At 38.5% G+C, this 25,043-nt stretch overlaps 1 protein-coding gene across 1 annotated transcript in view; it reads right to left on the bottom strand.

Moving 5' to 3' along the window:
• The window catches only part of LOC111144930 (lysine acetyltransferase 6B), a 188,178-nt gene that overhangs the window by 50,417 nt on the left and 112,718 nt on the right, over nt 1-25,043 (bottom strand). Inside the window, exons 4-7 of the mRNA XM_022499539.1 lie at nt 17,735-17,843; nt 4,320-4,435; nt 3,994-4,075; nt 1,205-1,337 (exon numbers count right to left, since the gene is read on the bottom strand). Coding sequence (XP_022355247.1) covers nt 1,205-1,337; nt 3,994-4,075; nt 4,320-4,435; nt 17,735-17,843 — 440 coding nt within the window. The remainder of the gene's footprint in view (nt 1-1,204; nt 1,338-3,993; nt 4,076-4,319; nt 4,436-17,734; nt 17,844-25,043) is intronic.

Below are 25,043 nucleotides of genomic sequence, written 5' to 3'. Positions count from 1 at the left end.
ATTGGGCCCTGAGGATACAGTCCCATTTTGAGAACAATGCTTACACAGGATGAATGCAAAAACATATAATTCTACTTCAAATGATGCTAATATGAAAGATTTTATTCATAAATGTTTCATGTTTGCCTCGAGAAATTAACAAAAGTTCCATTTAAAAATGTCCACCAGTTAAAGGGCTTTCATAAAAAAATAGGAAACAACTCTATAAAGGAACATGCATTTTCTATTTCTCTGCTGGGAGACAGAGGTGCAGGAGAGATGGTTCTTCCGAGAGCAGGTAAGGTAGTGAATGGCTTCAGATAAAATCAGGGGGAAGAGTAGCAAGTAAGACAAGCGATCTGGTGTTTGTTCACAGTGTGTGCAGAACATCTATTCATTTCTATAGCACAGTGACCCTTTCACTAAACTTAAAGAGGTGGGAAACAGAACTCCTTTAGATATGCAACTCCCTATTTAATGTTGACAATCAATTCTATATTCTAAAGGTTTAAAAAAACACATCAATTTCTTCCCTTATCTTTCCTCGACTTCTCTAAGTAACTCCTGCTAAATGTTCTACTGGGCTTTGATGGCAACTGTATGGCCACAGGCTAGCAGAAACGAGGTTATCATAGTATATGTGCAGGCCACTGCGAACATGTTATTTCATATGTATGTCTGCACACATCTGCACATACCAAATGGTTCTGTCTAACTCTGTGTGTGCAAACATGAGGACAGTCATTTACAGGTTTCTCAGAGGCCCCTACTTCATACAAGGGATCTTAAAGTCTGTAATACTAAATTAGCACCAGAAAAGTTTTTTTTCTAAAATGCTATCTGGAGTGAAAAAAAAAATGGATCCACTCATAGATGTGAATAAATCCCTCTCCTGTTTTAAAATCTCCATAAAAATATTTATATAATTAAGCCTTTCTAATGTTCAGCCAGTAATAAAGTAGGCAGAATGATTGTTTCCAAGTCTTACATTCTGCTTCCGCCCTGCTGTATCACAGATCCTGCCAACAGAAGATCCCCAAATGCCAACTGTAATTAGAAATGTTATTTTCAAAAAATTTCCACAGCTTATGCAGAAGGAGATCTATTCCTCATCCTCTGAGTTTGTAAACTGACGTTAAAAAGTTAGTGGAATCTAAGGGGGTTACAATCGCCTATATTTTACAGCACAACATAAAAGATGTCTTTTGATAAGATCTCAACCTACAACAATCGTTGCTTTAATTTATTTTTCGGTCGTCCAATGGGTTTTGCATATCGTCGTTTTATTTGTGCAGCTTTCTCATGAAGTAGTTTTCTTCCCTTTTTCTTTGGTCTGCAGACTTGGCAAATCCACATCCCTGAATTAATATATATATGAAAAAAATATTTTAATGTTTCATTTTAGGAGAAGATATTAAATATAAACTGCAGCTGAAATAAGCTGCCCAAGGGTGCCTGTATGCAGAACTTTATTCCAGAAGGTAGGTCACTCCCTTGTGTCCACATCCTCCTCAGGAAGCCATCATTAAAGGTCAATTTCCCCCAGAGGTCAAGGTGGTGAGAGCAGAGGGCTGCCCCTATTTCCAAACCCTTCTGTGAGGCTTTTTGCAACGTGTCACCAAACCTCCCTCCACCACATAAAAACACACAGGAAAACCCGATTCTGTCAGATAATATGTATCTTTCGATTAGAGGGACACATTTTCAAGTCATTCGGTTTTTGGAGTTTCTGGAAAAAAAAAATAATTGTTTTATTTCTTTCTGGAAATCTTCCACACTAAAAAAAAAAAAATTAAAAAAAAAAAAGAAAAGAAAATATCAGTATAAAAGATAGTTTTTGAATTAAAACAGAATTTTTAAGTACTGTGGAGCTGCAATAATTAAAACTATACATCTGGAATAGGGAAATAGGTCATTGGACAAGAATTTTTAGACCAAAACAACAGAAGCCTATAGAAAAGTATAGCATATCAAAAGGTTGTATTTCAAGTCAGTGGGGAAAGGATGAAATGACTACTCAGTGAAGTAGTGATAGAACAAACAGCCATCTATATAGAAGGAAAAGAATTACTTCCTATCCTTTATAAAAATAAATTCTGGGCAGATGACTGTTATGAGAAAATTAAATGTTACAAGTATCAGGAAAAATATGTGGATATTTATTTACTTTTAGCATGACTGACATTTAAGACTGAAGCCATAAAGACAAAGATTCATGGACTGGACTACATAAAAATATAAAGGGCTTCTACAAATCAATAAGAAAAAGGTGAAAACATTAAGAGAAAAATGATTAATGGGTAAAAACAAGCTTTTTACAAAGATGATATACAAACAGCCAATAATCAAACACAAAATGCTTTCAATCTCACTGCTTAAAGAAAAAAAAAATCATGAGATATCTTTTTTTCTATTATCAAATTGGTCAAAACTTTAAATAATAGCACTGTAGTTCATTGAATCTGAGACACTAATGACTATGCAAACAATCCTTTTTTTTTTTTAAATGTGTCTCAGACTGAATGAAATACAGTAATGGTGGGTGTTGGTCAAAAATACAGAGGAACAGGTACTCTCACACACTGGTGGTCGGTCCGAAAACTGATACAACTTTTCATGTACATGGCCTATGATCCAACAATTCCTCCCCTAGGAATTTATCTTAAGGAAATAATTGTGGATGGAAAAAATGGAAAACATTTGTAATGTCCACCATAGGGGACCGGTTAAATAAGTTACGGTTTGTTTACACATGGGGTTGCAAAATCAAATATGTTCAGGAGCCACCCAGGGATAATGCATGTGACTGAAGCAAGTTGGAACACAAGACAAGGAGGAGTGAGATTGGGGCCAGGCGAACATGCGTACTCCACCTACAGGACGCAAATTCAAAATTTTAAGAATGCTGTACCAGCTTGCCCGTAACACATTTAGAGGAGTTTAAAATACATCTAAGTTGCAGGGCGCCTGGATGGCTCAGTGGGTTAAGCATCTGCCTTTGGCTTGGGTCATGATCCCAGGGTTCTCGGATCGAGCCCCGCATTGGGCTCCCAGCTCAACCGGAAGCCTGCTTCTCCCTCTCCCACTCCCCCTACTTGTGTTCCCTCTCTCGCTGTGTCTCTGTCAAAAATAAATAAATAAATAAATACAATCTTTAAAAAACAAAACAAAACAAAACATGTATGTTGTCCCAACAAAGCATTACTGCGGCCAGTCACCAGGTGTGTAACCTGCTTTGTACTATGGAGTTCTACGCACTCATTAAAAACCGTGTTTAGGAGAACATTTACTGGTGTGGGGATGTTAGAATCTTATAAAGATGGAGAAGACATAAGATTACAAAAACATGTTTATAATGTCCCATGTCTTTTTTTAAAAAGTGTGTAGTGGGAAGGAATTTCTGCTGATTCTTCTTATTCCTTTCTGTCAATCTGTATTTACTAAATCTTTCACAATAAGAAGTGAATAAATTTTATAAAGAGGCAGTTATTTTTAATGTTTAATAGATTATAAAATGAGGAAAAGGAGCTGAGCTAGGCTTACTTACACAACAAATAGAGACAGAAATCCATACACCATATGGATATATCCAGATAAAATGGTTCAGATGCTCATGTTCAAATTATTGACTAAGGGCCAAGAAACGTGGGATGGCTCCAGTCGTAGGACTTTGGGGACACCATTACAACATCATGGAATCTCACCTCTGAACATGGTACTGAATAATACTGAGAATGTTCTGAACTTCTGACCTACCTAACCTATTCTAATAAGGGAATGGTTGTGGGAGAGGAAGGCTCTTCTTTATCCCTGTGTCCAAATTAGTCTTTATTATATACATTACCTGCAAACTAAATGCTTTTACACTCCTCTGTTCACAAGCTGTGCCAAACCCACAGGAAAAAGGCGGGTAGGAGGGGCAAATAAACACTTACGGAAGCTGCATATCTCTGGGCTGGACAAAGCTAACGCGTATGTAATAAAACACATTTTAACTATGGTTTAAAAGTTCACCTTTTGGCATTCTGGAAAGTGGGGGGTCACAGCACTCCATATGGAATCCTCTGTCACAGGAGTCACAAAAAAGCATATTATCCTGTAAGATAACATAGCAGAGAGTAATTGAGACTGAAAAAGCTGTAAAAGGCCACAAATTCTCATCTTGGCCCATGAATAATAACAAAATATAATGAAGGGGGTAGCATGATCCCTGCTGAAATCTGACATCACACATGTTTAAAACTTTAAAAAGAAAACAGCAACAGCCTACAAAAATGAAACACCTTAACACTGAAAGCTCACCCTTTACCTGGGGATGGACCGCTGTGTGCCCTACTTACTGCATTTTTGCCTTGGATCCTACATGCGCTGCACGTCTTGCACTCGATGCACTGCCACCTTAAGGCCTTGACATTTGTTGTTAATTCAGGACAAAATTTCAAGCAGGATGGGTGTCCTGGAAGAATAAAAAGCAAATTACTTTACGGAAATGTGGCTTTAGATTTTTTCAATTCTCATTCCGTCATACTTAATAGAGAGTGATAATGTTGGTTGAAGACCTAAAGAACCGGAAAATACAAAAAGATCAGAGAATCCGAATTGTACTTCCCTTTCTGCCCTTTTTTCCCGTGACTACAGAAATGTTTCCCTAAGAGAAATCTGGGAAATGTACACCCGTTCCCATCAGAAGTCTTGGAGAATCTGGAGATAACATATGCTCTGATCACATTCTCATTCCTGTCCCTTCGGTTCATCTCCTGCCCTGGCCCTCCTCAGCAACCACCCTTTACCAAAAACTCCCTGGTTTGCTGGACTGTGAGGAGGGTGTGAAGTTCAAGTGATTCCTATTCTGTGTAATGAAATCATAGAACTTACAGTGACATTGAAAAAAATGGGGGGGGCTACTTAACATTCTAATTACAAATGCAAAAAAAAAAATTATACAGAGAGTATCGCATTGCTGGGATATACAAAGATGATACTGTTGCCGTCTTGCCCCTGGGCCCCTGAATTTAAATTCTGGAAGTAGAAGCAGAAATTATGAATCTGAGATTTAAGAGGTTAGAAGATCCAGGTCAAAAAGAATATGGCAAGAAGCAACACCCACTGCAGGTTTCCCCCATTCTTCTGCGTGTCCAGCTTTTTCACACTATTTTGGGCACACTTTTCATCTAGCTTTGCTCACAACACAGAGGGGAAGTGGAGACCCCGAGGGGCAATACCATTCAAGGAAGCCACCCAGGCTACCCTCAGTCATAGATTCCTCCAAAAGGCTTAGGGAGTGTGAGACAGTTCAGTTTAAAATGTGATGGTCTTTTTATCACCCAAACCTGAGATCTCTAATTTGATTTTGTTTTTCTAAATCTCGTCTTAAAATAGTAAGAACATTAGTAAATCCCATGTGAAAGAACTTATAACCAAGCTGCAAAAGAAACCTGAGGGTAGTAAAAAAAGCAGATTCTGCAATTTCAAAACTGTTTTATAATTTCCTGACTTTGGCAGGCTCATTGTTTAAATATGTATTTTGGGTCGTTGCCAAAAAGGTCCTCCTCCCTAAAGCTTAACAGGTGCTTCATAAAATTCCACCCACTAGGAGATTTGGCTTTTTGAAGTAAAAACATTCAAAATCAATCATCAATACTGTTAGTAAAAGCATACTATTTCTGAGTTTAAAAAAAAAAATTCCAAACATCTGTACGTAAGATGTTGAGGAAATAAAATGTTGTCATAGGATTACAACCTCAGGACGTGGAGACACCCAGGCAGATGCATTTAACCTATGACACCATTTCTTTTTATAAGGGCTCCTCTCATTCAAATGAGTAGCACAGGGGGAGGAAGTTGAAATACATAAAAATGGCATCAATCACTTCTTTCTGCTCAGGAACAGCAAACAAAGACAGCTTGCTGGTCTACTTTAAGAAGTATACTCTGAAGTGGGAGGGGAAAGATCTACTTTGATCAGGGTTCCCCCCCCTTTATATAGCTGGGAGGGGGGCAAGAACTCAAGTTTTAAAGAACAGCAATTTAAATTCCACCCTTAAAATAGGTCCCATCAGCTTAAAAGTATACCATTTACTTCTCTTTTCCCCCTTTTTATTACTTCCTGTAAGTCATACATCACTAGCACATATGACCTCAATTTCATGCACTGAAGTTTTCTCTACATTTAAATCTGCTTTTGTACTTTGTAGTTTAATAATCGGTAACTAAGGTAATTCACATCTTATTATAATTTACTATTTATTCTCATGGAGATCCTATGGAATATACTTTTTAATGATTACACATTTTGAAAATTAATGGATTTTAGCCACTGTCAATCAAGAGCAACGAAAATTCTTCCTCTTTTTGCTTTCTCTCACTTTAAGCAGTATTGTATCTCAAAACTACCATTTAAGCTACCCTGTCAAATTCTAGAATCTTGAGCCTATCTTTCCTTTAGGCAGCAATCTTACCTTTATTTAGCTCAAGAGAATTGGCCATAGATCCCTTCTAGCTCTAAATTTCCATGATTCTGTAAAGATGCTGAGGGATGAAGAAATATTTCCATTTTATTTTCTCACGGCCCCTTTAATTTAACACAAAAGACTATAACTGAGTCTTTTTTTTTCCTTTTCTTTTTTTTTTTGTAACTGAGTCTTGATATACCACTACACAATTACAGTAGTTCAAAAAGAACAAAAATGCTACTGATAATGAAATTCCTTACCTCCCGTTTAACCATTCCATAAACTCAACAATTCCCTCTAAAATGTAGGATATCGCTCTGCGGACAATTCACAGTTGTTTGTCTTTCTGGACTTTGTTCTACTTTTGTGATGTGCAGTTTATCAGATCTGAGAGCATAATATATATTTATTCATTCATTCATTCTTATTACAAACATATATGAAGCACTAGTCACTTACAGTAGCTTTATCTAGCAAAACCAAAGGAACACTGTTTAAAATTAAACAAGTACCAATGAAACCACAAACCAGTAAAAATAATTTTTGGAGTAAGTACTATGGGAGAAAAAAAACATGGGCTCTGTAGTAGACAGCATAATGGCCCCCAAACATGTCTACGCCATAATCCCTGTAACCTGTATCTATCGTACCTGACACGGTAAATGGGACTTTGCAGGTATGACTAAGGGTACGGGTCTTAAGACGAGGAAATTATGCTGGGTTATCTGGGTAGGGACAATCTAATCATAAGTACTTAAAAGCAGAGAATCCTTTCCAGATGGGTTAGTAAAATGAGATAAAAAAGGGAGGATATAAAAGCCTCCACCCAGCTTTGCTAGCTTTGAAGATGGAAGAAAGGGGAAACCAGAAGCCAAGAAATAGGAGTGGCCTTTAGAAGCAGGGAATGCCATTTACCTAACAGCCAGCAAGAAAATGGGGATCTTGGCACAGCTAACTCATACTCAATGGAGCTTTAGGGTTGCCTGGCTGGCTCAGTTGGTGAGGAGTGTGACTCTTGGTCATAGGGACTTGAGTTTGAGCCCCACATTGGGGAGAGAGTTTACTTTAAAAATAAATAAATAAAATCTTAATTAAAAAAAAAAAACAAAAACTGAGAGCTTTGCCATTAAGGTCAAAAGTAAGACAAGAATGTCCACTCTCACCACTTTTATGCAACAGAGTACTGAAGTCCTAGCTGCAGCAATCAGACAAGAAAAAAGAATCAAAGCACCCAAATTGGTAAAGAAAAAGTAAAGCTTTGACTGTTTGTAGATGACATGATAGTCTATACAGAAAACCCAAAGACTCCACCATAAAACTATTAGCACTAATAAATGAATTCAGTAAAGCCACAGGATACAAAAATCAATCTACAGAAATCTGTTGCAATTCTACCCACCAATAATAAAGCAGCAGAAAGAGAAATTAAGAAAACAATCCGATTTGTAACTGAACCAAAAATAAACTTAACCAAGGAGGTGAAAGACCTAAACTCTGAAAATTATAAAGCACTGACGAAAAAACTTCAAGACAATGCAAAGAAATGGAAAGACATTCCATATGCATGGGCTGGAAGAACAATTATTGTTGTTATTTTTGTTAAAATGTCTGTATTGCCCAAAGCCATCTACAGATTTAATGCAATTCTTATCAAAATACCAATAGCATTTTTCCCAGAACCAGAACAAACAATCCTAAAATTTGTATGGAACCACAAAAGACCCTAAATGGCCAAAGCAATCTTGTAAAAGAAAAACAAACCTGGAGGTATCACAATTCCAGATTTCAAGTTATACTAAAAAGCTGCAGTAACCAAAACATAATGGTACTGGCACAAAAACAGACATGCAGATCAATGGAACAGAAGAAAAAGCAGAGAAACAAATCCACAATTATAATGGTCAATTAATCACTGACAAAGGAGGCAACAACATGCAATGGGAAAAAGAGTCTCTTCAACAAATGGTGCTGGGAAAACCGGACAGCTCCATGCAAAAGAATAAAGAAGAAAAAAATATATTTTCTTACACCACTGATAGAAACACACTCAAAATGGATTAAGGACCTAAATGTGAGGCCTGAAACCATAGAAATCCTAGAAGAAAGCACAGGCAGTACCTTCTCTGACATTGGCTGTAGCAACTTTTTTTCTAGATATGTCTCCTGAGGCAAGGGGAAATAAAAGCAACAATAAACGATTGGGACTAAATGAAAATAAAAAGCTCTTGCAGGGGCGCCTGGGTGGCTCAGTGGGTTGAGCCGCTGCCTTCGGCTCAGGTCATGATCTCAGAGTCCTGGGATCGAGCCCCGCATCGGGCTCTCTGCTCAGCGGGGAGCCTGCTTCCTCCTCTCTCTCTCTGCCTGCCTCTCTGCCTGCTTGTGATCTCTCTGTCAAATAAATAAATAAAAATCTTTAAAAAAAAAAAAAAAAAAAAAAAGCTCTTGCACAGTGAAGGAAACAATCAACAGAACTAAAAGACAAGCTACTGAATGGGAGAAAATATTTGCAAATGACACATCAGATAAAGCATCAGTGTCCAAAACATATAAAGAACTTATAAAACTCAACACCCAAAAAACAAATAATCAATTAAAAAATAGGCAGAAGACATGAACAGATGTTTCTCCAAAGACAACACAGAGACAGCCAACAGATACATGAAAAGATGTTCATCATTTCTCAGGGAAATGCAAACCAAAACTACAATGAGGTATCACTTCACACCAGGTGGAATGGCTAAAATCAAAAACGCAAGAAACAACAAGTATTGGTGAAGATGTGGAGAAAAAGGAATCCTTGTGCGCTGTTGGTGGGAATGCAAACTAGTGCCGCCACTGTGGAAAACAGTATGGAGGTTCTTCAATAGAATTACTGTATGATCCAATAATTGCACTATTGGGTATTTACCCGAAGAATCAAAAACACTAATTCAAAAGGATATATGCACCCTGATTTTATAGGAGCATTATTTATAATAGCCAAATTATGGAAGCAGCCCAACTGTCCACTGACAGATGAATGGATAAAGATATGTGTGTGTGTGTGCACACGTGTGTGTGTGTGTGTGGAGTGAAGTCTTATGACATTAAAAAAAGAATGAAGTCTTGCCATTTGCAGTGACATGGATGGATCTAAAGAGTGTAATGCTAAGTGAAATAAGTCAGTCAGAGAAAGACAAATAACATATGATTTCATTCATATGCAGAATTTAAGAAAGAAAGGAGAAAGACGACAGACAAGCCAAAAAAATAGACTCTTAACCACATAGAGAACAAACAGATGGTTACCAGAGGGGATGTGGGTGGGAGATGGGTAAAACAGGTGAAGGGGATTAAGAGTACATTTACCTTGATAGAACACTGAATAACAGAATTGTTGACTCACTATACTGTACACCTGAAACTAATATAACACTGTACATTAACTATATATTTTTCAATTAAAATTTAAAATATATATATACAAATATAATAAAAAATATGAATGTGTATATATATATATATATATATTTTTTTAAGATTTTATCTATTTATTTGACAGAGAGAGAGATCACAAGTAGGCAGAGAGTCAGACAGAGAGAGAGCGAGAAGCAGGCTCCCAGCTGAGCAAAGAGCCCGACTCGGGGCTCGATCCCAGGACACTGAGATCATGACCCGAGCCAAAGGCAGCAGCTTAATCCACTGAGCCACCCAGGCGCCCCTATATTTTTTAATATATTAAAAATACACACACACACACACGTAATAGTCATATGAGCTTCATGGTGAAAGAGCTTCCTAAGTGTATGAGGGGAGGTGATACAGAGAGCCTCTGGTGACTGATCCTGAGTTGAGGAAGCACATTCGTAGCAGAATCAGGGAAGAAATCCAGACAGGGTTCCTGAGGAGCAGCAGGGTAAATTCTTCGCACATTTTTTTATTTACCTCTATTGGATTAGATTCCATTTTATCTATCTTGTGTGATTTTTTTTTTTTTTTAAATGTCAGGAAACATCATCTTGGAAAATAACTTGGCTATCCTTATAAGGAGATGACTTTTTTTTTTTAACTTTTTTTTTTTTTAAAGATTTTATTCATTTATTTGATAGACAGAGATCACAAGTAGGCAGAGAGGCAGGCAGAGAGAGAGAGGAAGGGAAGCAGGCTCCCAGCTCAGCGGAGAGCCCGATGCGGGGCTCGATCCGAGGACCCCGAGACAATGACCTGAGCCGAAGGCAGAGGCTCAACCCACTAAGCCACCCAGGCGCCCCAGGAGATGACTTTCTGAAATACACACACACACACACACACACACACACACACACACACACGTGTGTTTGTTTAAAAGGAAAGGAAGGGAAGAGAAGGAAAGGAGGGAAGAAGTGGAGGGAGGGAGGGAGAAAGCAAGCAAGAAATCCAAGCAAGCAAGCAAACAAGAGAAAAAGAAAATGGGGGTCTTGGTCATACAAACACAAGGAAGTGAGTTCTATCAACAACCTTGTGGTAATTTATTACAGCAGCAATGGAAAATTAATAAACGCTCTTGACAACGGGTCCCTAGGACTGGCTATCTGACCAACCATCTGTCCATCTGAGATGCAGGAAGGAAAAGGACAAACATTTCAGATCATATAGTCTAGCAGGAAAGAGACACATTAAATAAGAGTTAGAATTAACATGTGACAAAGGGTGGTTCAGAGATATGGATGAATCTAGCATGAAGTTTGAGGAATGGCTTCCTAAAGAAGAAACCCATAGGATGAGTGGCATTAGATGGGAAAAGGTCGGAGAAGCTGGCGTGTGCTGAGGGACAGGGGGACATGGCACACTCACAGAGGGAAGGTGCACTATAACCAGTGTGTGCACAATATTGGGGGAGGGGGGGGTCGTGATGCAGAACAGGGTTAACAGGAGCCCAACCAGAAGAAGGTTCGAGGGCCATATTAAAGAATTTTGATTTTTTCCTAAGGGTTAATTGGTAGCGATGAAAATAAATCTGTGAATAGATTTTGAAATTTAAAAAATTCACTTAGCCTATAGCACGGAAAATGGTCAAGGGGAAAGAGAATCAAGATTAGATTTAAGTTATTATAATAGCAGGTCTGAGTGGTTTTGGTGGGAATGTATGGATATACTGAGGATGTGGGATACAGATTCGGACATACAATCAATATGGGAATAGGACAGAGGATGGCTTGTGGAATCAGTGGCCAGTGCGGTGCCATTTGCTAAAATGGGAAATCCTTAAGGAGAAGAAAGAGGTTAGTTTGCTAAGATTTCTACTGTTACTGCGGTATTTGTGGTTTCAGGGTGATGGGGGCACTGCAAGGTTCACAGGCTGTTTGGGATCCCTAACTCTAAGAAGCCTATGGGACATCCAAGTGGAGAAATTCTGAAGGCATTTCTATCTAAGCATCTGGAGCTCAGGGGAAGCTATGAGGCAAAGAGTAAGAAACACAGGGCTAAGAACAGAAGCCTGAAGAAACATTTAAGGGATGGAAAGAGACAAAGGAGCAAACAAAAATGTATGAAAGGAAGTGGTGACAGACCACACAGAGAATATGGATCGTGGAAGCCAGAGGAAAAGAACAGTTAAGGAAAAAGATTTTCAACAGACCAAACAGGGCTGAAGACTATCTGGTATGAACAGAAAGATGCACACTAGAGTCTGATACGGACTGAAAAGTGACCTCTAGATTTTGCTACACACACACCACAGGTAATCCCGACCTGCATGATTTCAGGGAATAAAAGGCCGGACGCAAGGTTTCTGCTTCCTGTTTCTCCACTTGGTCAGTCCAGCTGCGGGCTTGTGGAATCAGCGGCTCACCAATCCTTCCTTCTCCGACCTACGAACTCCTCTTCGGATTCCATCTTTTTTTTTTTTTTTTTTTTTTTAAAATTGTTGAGTTACTCTTTTTTTTTTTAAAGATTTTATTTATTTGATAGAGATCACAAGTAGAGAGAGAGAGAGAGAGAGAGAGAGAGAGGAGGAAGCAGGCTCCCCGCCTAGCAGAGAGCCCGATGCGGGACTTGATCCCAGGACCCCGAGATCATGACCTGAGCTGAAGGCAGAGGCTTAACCCACTGAGCCACCCAGGCAGCCCCCGGATTCCATCTTTAGGTTTCTCTCTGGTCAAGGGTCTCCCTCCCAACCTAATCAATCATTCAGTCCTCATCTACTCACGGTGAAGCTGGAAAACTAACCAACTAAGTCTTGAGTCATTTTCTCATAGTGACTTTAAGAAACTGGTGATTTTTTTTTTTTTAAAGATTATTTATTTATTTATTTATTTGACAGAGAGAGAGAGAGAGAAAGAGAGAGAGAGATATCATAAGTAGGCAGAGAGGCAGGCCGGGGGTGGCGGGGGGAAGCAGGCTTCCCGCAGAGCAGAGAGCCCGAGGTGGGGCTTGATCTCAGGACTCATGAACTGAGCCAAAGGCAGAGGATTTAACCCACTGAGCCACCCAGGCGCTCCAAAACTCATGATTTTTTATTTTATTTATTTTATTTTTTACATTATTTTTCTTTACTTATCTGTCAGAGAGAGAGAGAGAGAGGGAGGGAGAGCACTAGAGCAAGCACAAGCAGGAGGAGCAGGAGGCAGAGGGAGAAATAGGCTCCCTGCTGAGCAAGGAGCCCAACTTGGGACTTGATCCCAGGACCCCAGGATCATGACCTGAGCTGAAGGCAGACACAACTGCCTTCAGAACTGAACTGTGTTCAGACCAACTGAACCACCCACCAGGCGGCCAAGAAACAAGTGATTTGTAAAATATACCTATTTATCTGCATACCGCACCTAGCAGCTAGCTGACTCTGGGAGCAGAAGGCGGGCCAGTTTTGTTGCTGGTTGACACATGCATAAAGACAATCCCAGCGGAGACTTCAGGGGTCCTGAGGGCAGAATGGTATTGGTGCCATGGCGCCTGCTCCCTCTGCTGTACAAGGGTGTTTTCCTTACCTTCCCAGCTGCATCACAGCAGCCTCTCTTCGTTGCCGGTTTCAATGAGCATCCACTTAGAATGATGCTGTAATTTTGAACTGTACACTTATCTTAGATTTGCTAATTTGAAAACACACATGCACACAACTCATCTGTAAGTAAGATTTAACCACCCAGCAATCTGAGCAGCAGACACAAAATTTCATTTGGTATAATATCTAATACTTATGTGAAGCTAATTAAAGATAATTTGGTCTTAATGAGGCAAAGAGAATATAACAGTGTTAATTTCAAAGTAGGCTGATCCATGAAAGTCAAGTAAAATCACTTCCTAGGCCCAACATTTCCAAAGACCTGAATATGACTATCTGATGATTCCCACATTCGTATTAGCGGTTAGAATGAATAATCCTTCCCATCTGTGTAATGTTCTATAGTGACTGACGATCCTCTTATCGTGATCTCACTGTATGCTCACAATAGTCCCACGGATGCTTGGGTGCAGATGTCAGCCTCCACATTTTAGAGATAAATAAAAACCGCAGTTATACAGCCGGCACACAGAAACCTGGAAAACCGTATTTGAGGCTCCATGCACTCTGTACCTCACCTCATATTTTTACTACCTGCAAACCTGAATTATTTTTTTCAAAGGAACTTGCAGCAAGAAAAACATAGTTAAAGAAAATACTGCCCATTTGCAGCACTGAGCCACCTTAAAAATAGAGACATTTCTAATTGGCTTACTTTATGATGTAAGGAGAAGGAAACATTTATTACTCACTTCTATGAAATCTAAGCAGAGTTTAAGTGTGACATCACACAAATGGTACTTCAGACCCAGGGGACAGCAAACCAACAGGCACATATGGGAAACACATTTCAGAATGATCCTCCTTATGGGCTGCCATCTATATTTCCTTCTTCTAGTTTTATACTGCTTTGGGCATTTTTTTCACTTAAACTTTTTTCATTAGGGAGTCCTTTGATCATTACAAACAGTTTCGATTCAATCCTAGAATCAATGGTCTCTTTGGAGTGTGAGATAGTAGCCATTTCCATAAGGCCAACTAGGGGTACCATCCACTCTGTAATTCCCACTACAGAAACTGGACTGGACCGTGACAATGGGGCTTGCACCATTATTAGAGGATACTACTGAGCCATGCCAGCCTATTTTATTATTTTTGCCTCCTAATTATCAAGTGTTACAACAGAATGTTGTAACTACAAGAATCCCAACTCGCCCCCAAACCCACCTCTCCAAAGAACAACTATATTTGATTTCTATTCATCTATTTAAAGAGCAGCATATGAAAGGCTACTCATCTGATCTACCAGATGAACTAAATGTCTAGAGTGCATCTCCTTGAGGTAGGAACAATAGGTTTTTCTTGACTAAAGTAGCTAGATCCAGGGGTGCCTGGGAGGCTCAGTGGGTTAAAGCCTCTGCCTTTGGCTCAGGTCATGACCCCAGGGTCCTGGGATAGAGCCCCCCAACGGGCTTTCTGCTCAGCAGGGAGCCTGCTTCCCTTCCTCTCTCTCTGCCTGCCTTTTGCCTACTTGTGATCTCTGTCTGTCAAACAAATAAATAAAAACTTTTAAAAAACAAAATAAAAAAAAATAAAGTAGCTAGATCCAGACTGACATAGTACATAGAAGGAAATACTGAGTGAACTTCAACACTGAGCCAGATTCCATGGTGGGGTCCAGAGAAACTCTCTTAGCTATTCTCTATCCTAAGCAAAGGGATATGATGCCCCAGGGCTTGAATTTCAGCCATGACCCACACCTTGACTCCAAAGTCTCTGGCTTTTTCTACCTGAATGGAGTGGGGAGGGGAGAACTGGCTCACAAAATAACTCTAGCTATATAAGCCTTCTAAGACAGTATCCTTAGTCCATTCTTCTCCATTTGTTAAAAGAGAAAACATAACATTACACCTACATACCCTGGTAAAATAAGAAACTTTAGGGGAAAAAAATTTCAGTGACCTCCGAGTACAAAGGGGATCAAACTTCTCCTTTGGCAGGTTTTCAATCTGGGAAAGACGAGGGAGATTGATTACATCAGAAAATCTAAGATGTACCTGTTTAGAATTACACCTTTATACCTTGTGAAGGAGGCCTTGAAGTTATGATCTAGCAGATAACAATCTCAAATTCCTTATCAACTCAAGTAAGTGTATCAGCAGAGGTAAGGAAATACACGAAGGGAACTTTTCTTCCCACATTTAAGTGCATTTTTAATCTGTCTCGGCAACCAGACAAATAGGTACTCAAAAAAATATAAGAGTGAAGGTAGTTTTTAAAGTACTACCTTAAAAATCACAAAGGGTAAACCAAAGGCAAGTGCATACCACTAAAGTGATCAGGCAGTTAAACAAAAGAATAATTCATTCAGAGTGAGCCTCGTGAGAAAACCTAAAAGATAACTCCAGAGTCAGAACTGATGAGTGAGGGACTACCTCACCAGGATAAAACAGGGAGATCGTAGCGTTGAAATTTATTAAACTGAACATACAGATAATGTTTCCATGCCCTTTTGTCACTATCCATGATACCATGGGCAGGTAAAGAATTTTAATGAATCTGTAAAGCCCATCAAAAGGACTGTCAGAATGCATTTCTCAGGCAGAGTTTGCAATGTCTTATTTCCACGGATCCCCTCCCAGTCAGGTCTTAAAAGCGGCAGAATCACATAGAGCTTATCCAGTTAAAGCTTTATAGGAGGAAGAAGAATCATTACACAACACTGTCATTCTTCAGTGAATGAAACATTTCCTCTATCCAACCATCAAGCAGCTGTCAAAAATGATAAGATATGAAATTACTTGCAGCAATCAAGGCCAGTATCAAACATGCCAAATAATGACAATGGTTGACATTGAGAGCACACTTACCGTAGTTGTCGTAGACCCTGTGCTAGGCTATTTACTTCTGTTCTCTCATTGAACTCCCACAAAATCCAAGAGGTAGGTGCTACCATTATCTAATTTTTCTAGTGAGGAAATCAAGGCACAAAATAGTTAACTAGTTCAACGTAGAACAACTGGGCTATGGCTGGCTCTTGAGTTTTTCTTAACTACTACTATACTGACTTCCTAAACGACAGTAAGCCATGGTATTTTGCAGGTTTGTTGTTGTTTTTCAAGATAACCGTCATCAGAGAAATACTGTATTTTCTATGTTAAAGGAACACTTTGGGAGGAAAAAAGTTTCAATAGGTTGAGAGAGGAACATTTGAAGATTAACACTACGAGATTATTTTTTAGAAATCCAATTAACTACCACTCAATCTGCTGGGAGTGTGTGTGTGTGTGTGTGTGTGTGTGTATACCCATATATATAACCATATATAAAACTACATACAGGGGAACCTGGGTGGCTAGACGCTTAAGCATCTGATTCTCAGTTTTGGCTCAGGTCATGATCTCAGGGTCATGGGACAGAGCCCCATGCCAGGCTCCCAGCTCAGCAGCGAGTCTGCTTGGCTTCCTCTCTCCCTCCCCCACCTCCGCCTCCTACTCATAGTGTCTCTCTCTCCCTTTCAAATAAAAAAAATATTAAAAAAAAACAAACCTGTATGTGTATATAAAACCTAGGCAACTATCATATGATTAGCAAGAAGGAAGACTGGCTTGGTAAGACAAATTCTTTGTGTAAGCACAATCTGACTTCCTTTTTCCATTTTAAGGCATGGTCTTAATATCTTAGACTGAGGAAAAGGCAGAGGTGCCTGTACTTCGATAGCATTTTGAGTACTGCAATTTGGCCAGTGGTCAATCCAGTGTCTCCACCTAGCAATTCCTTGAGTTCAACATCACCTCCTATTTGACCACTCTTTTTCTATCTTATTCTAGGCAATCTGAGTCTTTTTCATGCCTGATGATTTCTTGATTCTGCCACTGAAGTTTGCAGAACACTGTCCCTTTCATTTAGAGCCACACAGAGCTGGGTTGTAATACTACACTTCACCAGTAGGTGTCATGACCTGAAACATCACAAAGGCCAACTGGAGGACCTCTTAAATGGAGACTGAGGGTTATAGAAAACAAGTGATTCTACTTGTATTCAGCTTGAAAACGTAGAAATCTCTACACTGGGTTTATCTGCAATGTAAAATACTCCAAACTGAATTACCAATGCTGCTATGAAATCAAAGCTTAATAAGTAGCATTATATAAACATAAATATTTTTGTCACTGCTAATATACTCACTTTTCCCCCTCTACCTACATTTACTTTTTAAATTTAAAAACTATGCAATAACCAAATAATTGCTTTAAAAAACAAATGCAGTTTTGATAAGTCTATAAATAACATATAGCTATAGAGGAGACACGGTATACCCGCATTCAAAACAATATCAACTTACCACTACTGCCACAATCTGCACAAGAGAGGAGTTCTTCTGGTTTCTTTTCACGATTTGATTCTTTAGTCCCCAAACAGAAGCTACATATCGGAATGGGATCAGCACGGGGCTATGATAAAATTAAAATGAAAAAATACTATCAGTTTTCCATTTCAAAATTAACAATAAAACATTAAAGTCAAAGCTTCTTACATATTTCTTAACAATGGAAAACCTGCTGAATAAGGTATTCCAATCAACGTTTCCTGATTAAAAACTCTTTAATTATTTGATGCTTGAAGTATTACCAAAATACTGTATTTAAGATTCAGAAGGAATTCTTATTAAACCAATGAAACCTAAGACATTTATAGATTATATAACCTTCCTAAAATGAACATTATTAAAGATCCTCTTGGGGGCACCTGGCTGGCTCAGTCGGGACAGTGTGTGATTCTTAATATCAAGGTCATGAGTTCAAGCCCCGTGTTGGGTACAGAGATTATTCAAAAAAAAAAAAAAAAAAAAAGAAAGAAAAAGAAAAGAAAAGAAAAAGAAAAAAGAAAGAAAGAAAGAAAGAAAAGATTTATTCGAAATCTCAATCATTGCTCTAATTTATAGGCCTATAATAAATGGACTCATCTATTCAGTATTATAATTTATTAATATCATCTAGTTGTTTTTTCAGACTGTTTTTACTCAACTTTATCAACTGTTTTAGTGCAGGTTATTATTATTTAATCTATTAAATTTTTGACCTAAAATATTGTTAAGGTTTTAGGTGACATAATAACAGAGTCAGAACGAAGCAAGAAATTTAAAATTCTGTAGGATCACTTGGGAAGAGCAAAAGATCATTAACAAGGACTTTCTGGCACCAAGGTCTTCAAAAGTAAATCATACCATGCCACACAAAGGAGATAAACTCTCAATCTCTGACATTCCCACTTTAATAAAAGATCAACAAAACATTTGTCCAACCCCCTAGTACTCTTTAGCTCTCACTGAGGAATTGCTTTTAACAATGTATAAAGTGTCTCCAACGTTATTTATGGCTACCAGCAATGCTAATATTCCTATTCGTATGAATAGTTGACTATGCCTACAGATCTGGTCACATTTATTCTGAACAGCCAAAACTGTATGAAAATTAAAATTTTATTGCATATTCCAAGCCTTCACACATGTTGTCTCTAGCCATCTGAATGTAACTATAACGTATTTGTATTTGAATCTCATGAATCAAAAATTCAGGGCAGGAAAAGTTAGCATAATCATACATGTTTTTTTAATGTAAATTAAAAAACAAGATTTTGCAAGGTCTAACTTTTAAAATATACATCAGCATAGAATAAACCTCATTTGTTCAGCTACTCTATCCCAAATGCCTAGTTAATACATTGTCCGATACACAGTAGGCACTCAAGATGTATGTTAACTGAATAAATGGAAAAAACATATGCCAGTTAAAAGAAGAAACCCTCATCTCTAAGATACTATTTCAAATGGTTATAATGATTCCAACAAAAGTCTTGGTTCACTGTGAAAACATGTCATCAAAAACCAGAATTCATCTTATGATTGAGGATTTGCAAAATTGTTCAATATGATTGTTAATTTCATCCTACAATGTGTTCATTATCTTGCCCTTATTTTCAGTTTAATTTGTTCTTTTAATATGCACAGGCTTTACTTTCTGAAGTAGATATGCAAATGTATTTTGTAGCCCCAGTTAAAAAGCAGAGTATAAAACACTTTGTACTAGAAAAACCCAAAAAGACAAGCTACAACAAATTGGTCACTGACTCCAGCCACAATTTTTTAAATGCCAGATAATCAGCACTGCATAATTATGGATCCATAGTTATTACTTGCAACTGCTCAACTGTAGTACCTTGGGAACACTTTTGTTCCTTTAAATAGCAATTAAAAGAACAATCTGGTTTTAAAGTGACAACATTCCCTTGATAGATTCTAGCTAAAACCCAGTCCTTGTACTAATGGGATTCCTGCTTTCATTTGATATAACAATGCTCAAGCCATTGCTGCCATCCTTGTGGTGATAAATAATTTACAAAATGTCACATATCATTCATGCAATGAAACAAATCCAAATCTGCAATCCCATTTTTCTTTCCCCGATGAATTTTTAGCTGTAAGAAAGACATGGCCATCAGCCAGCACTCATGCTCATTTTTCGTTTTTAACTAAAGGTAACACAAAGGACAAAGGTTGCTAGTAGTTCATGGCCAGAAAGACTGATGTCCCACACTCTGTCCAATAATAGAAAGCATAGATGCTATCACTTCACGCTACATTCAAGTGAACCCCACCACGCGGATGTACGCTCACAACCATTTATTTTAGGGATAACTATCTCACAATACTCTATAAAACCACTGCATTATACAGAAATGTCTGCCCTGCTGAATTATTGATAATTCAAGGCACTTTTTGCTAACCTCAGTATAGCCGAGTCTAATTAACTTTAAAAAATTGTCACTTGTAAGAAATCAAACTTTTACAGTAATGCATGTAAATGGGTCACAAAATTATTACGATTCACTATTCTCAATCAGGCTTCATATAAACTGTTTCAGAAAATAATCCCTGTTAATAGATTAAAATGGACTGCCATCAGAAAGAGGTCCAAATAAATGGCAATTCAATCCTACACAAGTCTACCACGGACAAATCATATTTAAGAGGGCTGCAAATGAAACCAAACATCCTAATTCCTAACCACTTTCTTTGAAATTTCACAAAGGCACCTAACCTGTTGATCACATTTTCTTACCAACATGATTGCTTCAAACTAATCTCAAAAATTAATACCCATGATGGATAGGTTTAAACTCTGCAACCTGCTCAGGAAACTACTCCTCTTCATCTCCCAAGCAATCGACGGTCCTAGTGTAGCTGCTGGGCTAGAAGCCACTTTGTACTATCTCATTTAATCATCTCAACAATCCTGCCAGGAACATTTATTATTAGACCCATTTTTCGAAGGAAACTGAGGATCTGGGAAGTGAGGTAACTTTTTTAAAGTTGCCCCAAGTTCAACTGCGGTACTGGGACTCAAACACAGGTCTGTTTTCATTAAAGCCCATTTCTTGCCTTCAGTACTTACTCCTCCACCCCCAACTTCTCTCCTCTCAGAAAAGCAAACATTTAGAATTATCTTTCCACCAGTGGGAATAACTCTTTCCTAATGTGTTCATAATCTTTTCCATCCAATTTCTCCCATGACCAATCACATGTTTTTTAAAGCTATTTTAAAAGCAACCACTACTGTCCTACATATTATTTATTAGTTACAATGGTGAAAAGGTACTGTTACAATGGAGACACCGCCTTATCCAAGTGATCAAACCTATCACCAGGATGTGACAAACTAACATTATGTGCCTCTCAAGTGTGGCATTAAAGGACTCAGCACAGCCTATGCATGGTTCTTGATGGAATTACTCACCCAGAATCTAACCATAAGGAACCAATCAGGCAAATCCAAATATAGGGACATTCTGAAAAACTACTGGCCTGGACTCTTCAAAAAATGCCAATGTCACATAAGACCCAATAAAGGGCAGAACCAATTTATACAACTTAAGTGGCCCAAAAACTAAACCCAGTCTGTGATTCTTATATGGATTCTAGATTTTTAAAAAAATTACCCTGGGGCGCCTGGGTGGTGCAGTGGGTTAGGCGCCCGACTCTGGGTTTCCGCTCCAGTCCTGATCTCAGGGTCGGCGCTCAATGTGGAGTAGGCTTGAGACTCTGCCTGCCTCCCCCACCACCCCACTCTCTCTCTCTCTCTAAAATAAATAGATAAATAAATCTTTAAAAAACTTTACCCACAGCTATTAGGGACATTACTTGGATAATTAGGATAACTACTAAATAGTAGACAATATACAAACCGGATAGAACATAAATTTCTTCAGTCAACCCAACTGAGTTCATATGAGAGAATGCCCTTGTTCTTGGCAATTATGTACTGAAATATTTTGCAGTAAAGTGTCAAGATGTCTACAACTTAAGCTCAGAAGATGCTGGGGGGGGGGATTGTGTATTTGTCCATGTATTAACAATGTTAAAGGTTGGCAAATCTATGTGAAGGTTACATGGGAGTTCATTTTATTATTCTTTCAATCTTTCTGCACGTGTACAGTTTACCAAACAAAACACTGGGAAGGGGGTTTAAAATAGTACCCCCTCCACTCTTAAAAAAAGATCTAGAATGGATTGGATTATTATATAATTGGATTACATGCATTTATAAAATAATGTATCTCAATCCAATTAGTGATTCACAGGCAATACAGAGGACAGAGGAACTGTCATCTGTATAGCAGGGGGACGCAAGTACCAACACTCTCGAGGACAAATGACCCAGTTTTCTTCAACAAATAAATTAAAAGGGAGACTGAGTAAGCAAGGCAGAGAGAGGGACAGATTCAGAATAAGAACCAATATGTTAAGAGAGATTTAAAAGGCTAATCTACCAATCACAATGTATGGTCCTTATCCTGATAATGATTCTTTTTTTTTTTTTTTTAAATAAAGATTTTATTTATTTATTTGGCAGAGGCAGAGCACAAACAGGGGAAGCAGCAGGGAGAGGGGGAGAGGGAGAAGAGGGGAAGCTGCTGGGCAGGGAGATGGATGCTGGGCTCCATCCCAGGACCTCAGGATCATGACCCAAGCCAAAGGCCAATGCTAAACCAAGCTACCCAAGTGCCCCTTGATAATGATTTAAATAAAGTATAAAATAAAACAAAATAGGATGACCCATTAAAGGAAATGGGGCTAGTCAGCCTTGAACAGACTGTTGGGAAGGAACAAGCTGGATGTCTTCATCCCAGGAAAAAGGGCTAGATGTGCTCTTCATGGCTCCAGAGCGCAAAACCTGAACAGGGCTTATCCTAGAGGGAGTTAATATAACAGAAATGTCCAGATATTGAATGGATTGTTTTTTCCTGCTTCCTTTATTTTTAAAATTATGGTAAAATACGCATAACACAAAATTTACCATTTTAACCATTTTTAAAGTATACAGAGTTCAGTGCCATTAAGTATATTCATTGTTGTATAACCAGTACCATCATTTATCTCCAGAACTTTTCATCTATCCAAACTAAAACTCTGTCCCCACTAAAAATCAGCTCCCTTCTACTTTCTGTCTCCGTGAATTTGCCTATCCTAGGTACCTCATATAAGTGGAATCATATAGTCTCCACAGGATGGATGATTTCTGGAAGGCCCCCTACAATCAGAAAACACCATGGGGGAGGCTGGACCAGGATGGTGAGGATGCCACAGAAGACAAGGCAACCTCACACAAGCTGGGGGGCCCTTTCCGGATCACATATTTTAATGGTTCCATGGTTGGATAATCTCTGTGTCTCTTCCCAACTCTGCTTTAATTTTTTTATTGATTCCATTATACTTAAAAAGACATATTATAGTAAGTCTTCAGGACCCTCGATCTCAAAATTAAATAACGTTTTCTGAGAAAACATTCTTTAATTCCAAGACAATTCATTTTGAGAAGTTTTATATTTGCTTATGGTTGCTTTTGTTTCTGTCCTGAAGGAAACCACATGTTTATTAATCTTGTCAGTCTAAGTAAGTGGAGAAAAATAAATGAAAGTTCATGCTAGATTGGAGCCAGGTGCACATCCTCTTTGACAATGACACAAGAAAAAGGTTTTGTCTCCATGATCTCCACTCACTAAGGACACAGCCCTCTCTTTCCATTATCCCCTATGGATTCATCTCCAAGAGTCATCTAGAACGTTCTTGAATCTACTTACTAAAAAACACACCATTTTAGTTCCTACTGTGAAAAGCAACTCAGTATATTTCATTTGTGTATTCATACCTGGATCATTGTAAAGCCTGGATTTAAATATTGATCTCTGAGTCACAGTTTTCCTTCTTCAGAAAAGGGCACCATAGTGTCCGCATTGTCTAGCTCTGTGGTTGCTAAAAGCTCAAATGTGTGTGAAAGTTCTTTACACACTGTAAAGCTCTATTCAAATATTATGATTATTGTAAAATTCACTTCAGCTATAAAAATAAAAAGAACAAACAACAAACAACTTCAAGTCCTTAACAAACATCAACACAAATGAACTGTTGTGGAGCTTAGAATTAGTCTATAATAGACTTTGACTCTGTGCCCCATGATAAATATTAATCTTAGAGGGTTGTTACGGGGTTTTTTTAAACGAATTAATCAGGGAGTAAATGAACAGGATAGAAAATGTGTCCATGAGAGCCAAGAGGCCCGATTTACTAAAGGAAAGGTCAAAGAAAAAGATGCCAAAGGAAGAAAAGCACAAATATAAAAACTGTAAATACCACAAAAGTAAACAAAGATGAATTTAAATCCTTTATACCTAAGTATCAAACAGTTCATTTTTGAAGTGTGTTCTCTACACTTCAACTCAGACAACTTAATTTGGTAACTCCAGGGCGTGTTGTATAGAAAAGGGTTTGAAGGCTCATCCATATGCATCTCTTCAAATTGTACCTTTTATCATCTCCTACCTGCAATCTGAGGTTAGGTCATGGTTTGCTGTTTACCAAAATGCTTTCCTCGAGTGTCTCTCAAGTGACAAACATGGACAGAATTGTGGCTTTTTCTGTCTCTGTTTTACAGGTCAGTTAAACACCTCCCTAAGGTCACACGGCTGTCAAGACCAAGGGTCCCAGGCTGCTGACTGCAAGCCCTTTGCTCTTGCACTCTACCATGGCTAGACCCTCATTTTCTTTGGTGCTCAGATTCAGATAGCACCTTATCAGAGAGGCTTATCCCTGACCCTTCTCTCTGAAACTGCATTCCACCAGCACCACCGCAGACCTCCCTGGCCTTGCTGTGCTTTTCTGCATAGCATTCCTCACTGCCTGACATATTCTGTATCATCTGTCTATTTTGTTTCACTTACTGAACTATCAAAGCTCCATTCTGAGGTCACAGACTTCGTTCACTGCTGTAGCTCCAGCTTCAAAGTGCATTTGTGGAATAAATGAACAAATGAACAAACTGCTTTTAGGTTAGGAAGTGGTTCCTCTGGTTCAACAAGGTCCCAAAGACTATTGTTCTTTAATATGTGTCCTTAATAACTGTAATAGGATGTGTTAAGCAACTGTCAATGTCAAGGCAGCTTCCATCACTGTCCAACCTAAAGGCTTTTTTCCTCCTCTAATCATTTATAATGAATGACCGTTTGCGCATAATTGTCCTTTTCTGGGTATAACCTGACAAAATAGAACCAAAATTTAAATATCAGCTGGGAGGAAATGATCTCGCTCAGCGACAGTC

This window comes from Enhydra lutris, unplaced genomic scaffold (genome assembly GCF_002288905.1).
Source record: "Enhydra lutris kenyoni isolate GAN:26980312 unplaced genomic scaffold, ASM228890v2 scaffoldscaffold12, whole genome shotgun sequence".
Classification (NCBI taxonomy): domain Eukaryota; kingdom Metazoa; phylum Chordata; class Mammalia; order Carnivora; family Mustelidae; genus Enhydra; species Enhydra lutris.
This window is presented reverse-complemented; position numbering and strand designations above follow the sequence as displayed.